Source organism: Lolium perenne, chromosome 3 (assembly GCF_019359855.2).
Source record: "Lolium perenne isolate Kyuss_39 chromosome 3, Kyuss_2.0, whole genome shotgun sequence".
Taxonomy (NCBI): domain Eukaryota; kingdom Viridiplantae; phylum Streptophyta; class Magnoliopsida; order Poales; family Poaceae; genus Lolium; species Lolium perenne.
This window is the reverse complement of record NC_067246.2, coordinates 280,138,838-280,141,248: the sequence shown is the minus strand read 5'-3', so window position 1 is coordinate 280,141,248 and position 2,411 is coordinate 280,138,838. Positions and strand designations below refer to the sequence as shown.

General features: G+C 49.2%; 1 protein-coding gene across 1 annotated transcript; it reads right to left on the bottom strand.

Moving 5' to 3' along the window:
• Positions 1 to 902: 902 nt before the first annotated feature.
• LOC127338684 (acidic endochitinase) lies at positions 903 to 1,938 on the bottom strand. Its single transcript, XM_051364709.2, has one exon. The coding sequence runs from the start codon at positions 1,890 to 1,892 to the stop codon at positions 996 to 998; it is 897 nt and encodes a 298-aa protein (XP_051220669.1). The 5' UTR covers positions 1,893 to 1,938; the 3' UTR covers positions 903 to 995.
• Between the last annotated feature and the right edge of the window lie 473 nt (positions 1,939 to 2,411).

Genomic DNA, 2,411 nt, shown 5'->3' with positions numbered 1-2,411 from the left:
TGTAAAAGTATAGGTAGAAGTTTATATCCACAAGTTATACATGTATGTGTAAGGTACTACTCTACACATACCGTACACTACCCATTACCATCTTTATTCTCTAGAGAGAGGTTTATAACACCAAATTAACCCTCCAAGTTCCTTCCGCTTGTAACAAATATTTCATTTAGTTATGAGTAATAGAAGTTGTGAAGTTATCCAATTCAAAACAATAATAAGGAGGGGATAGAATGAAATGATGTTTTGGGTGCAGCAAACCTTTTGGGACATGACTCCCGGAAAAAAAGCGGGTAGCCAAAAAAAGTTGTGAAACGTGACCTACGAGCCAATAATATATGTTAAGTATTCCCTCCGTTTCATGAAAGTTGCATGAGATTAGTCTAAATTCAAATATATCTAAACACCAAATAACATCTTGATGCATCTAAATTTTAACAAATCTCATGTAAATTTCATGAGACAGTAATTGCGTAACAAAACAGACGCGCTGTTAGGCTTCCGGAAAGGAACCAAGGTCCAGTGAACAATTTCTTAGCCTGGCTGATTAGGGGATGTCTAGGTCGATTCACGTAGTATTGTGAAGTGCGCCGTGACAGGTGAAAAGACCATTCAACCATATTTGATGAACGAAACGATCTGAGAAATCCCGCGGGGAAGACAAATCAATCTAACGGTTTAGAGCGTGAAGTCATTGTGAGAGAGGATAGGTGTGGTTGAGTTATACTGATACTTGATAACGGAAGTAGCTTCAAACCAGCTACATTACGTATATTTAGTTATTTACCAATATAATGCCGTATCAAACTACTCCACAGATGATCTTTTTTCGAGAATACACTCCACAGATGATCTTAAAAAAGAAACTACTCCACACGGATACCCTAAACCAGCTAGCTACACGAACACACGCGATACTATGACGCAGAACATGGGGAACAACATTGGAACGCTGAACCTCGGTACCACAGATACCTGGCCGAGGACAGCCGAGAGGATCACACATGACTCTTGATGGCGGAGCTGTATCCACTGCGATCATCGTAGAACTTAGACCACAACATCACCCCACCGTACTTGGGCGAGCCCTTAATGAGGGGCAGCACGCTCGCCGTCAGCTCCCCGGCAGGGATGAATCCTGTGTCCGCCGCGCCCTTGGAGCTGGCTGGGAGCCCCAGAAAGATCTTCCCTGCAGGCACCGACTCCCACTTCTTCCACGCGTCCATGAACGCCTCACGCCCCGCGCTGAACTGGCAGTTCTTGTTATTGTAGAACTGCACCCACACGTAGTCGAACAGCCCAGTGTTGATCGCATCGCCGTCCCACTCGTCGGGGAACGGGCACTGTGGCGCCGCGCTCAGCAGCACCGTCTTGCCGCCGTTCCTGCCCAAGTTCTTCAGGTCCATGGCAAGGTTATTCCAGAACCTGGTGCTGCCGAGCTCGATGTCAAAGTCTATGCCGTCGAATACGGCGTCGCCCAGGGGGCGGGATGAGGACGTGCCGCCTAGGTAGTTGTTCCACAGGTACATGGCAACCTGACTAGCGTCACCGGGGGACGTGAGGCCGTAGCTTCCATCGCCGCCTCCGATAGATAGCAGGACCTTGACGCCGCGGCGCTGGCATGCATTGATGTCTTTGCTCTGCCCTCTGCAGCCACCCGACGAGAGGTGGCAATGGCTTGCAAGATCCAGCTGCGGGTTCTGGCCCTTGCCGAACTTGCGGAGGAAGGCCACGATAACAAACTCGTAGTTCCCAGACGCGCAAGTCTCAGCCAGCGACGCCTCGCCGTCGTTCTGGCCCCAGTACACGGCGATGCTGCCGGCGTGGCACGTAGCGAGGAGTGCCACGAAGAGAGTGGCAATGAGCTGGAAGGGAGCGCGAGCTCGGCTTGCCATGGCTGGGCAGTGCCAAGCTAGTAGCTGTAGTGCTAGGAACGATGGTTGTAGGTGCTTTGTGTTTTGAGCTGCAATGGCTGAGTTTTATAGTGGATCGGTGATAGCGACACGAGCGCCATGGAGTTTCGTAAGGCTCACCCGCACCTGAATCTGAACTGATTTTACCAAGGGGTGACGGTTAAAAAGAGAATCAGGAGTTCAGGACCGACGGGCAAGCTCAAATGACGGACGAACCACCGTACTCAATCGAAACATAAACGAAACAACGAAGCATACGACAAAGAGAAAATGCACCTTCGTTCTCGACAGTGCGCACCAAAACGACAGGGATGGGATGCCGACGGGCAAACACGGATACACCGAGATTCTTACACAGCCCACCAAAACGACAGACATGGTAAAATAATTGACTGAAACTCGTGAACAACAATATCCAATGCTAAATCTAGTAGCAATCTCATAGCCAGGCAGATATTCCCAAAGAGAAAATAGTTGTTGGAGCTGAATCGCTCTGCTTCT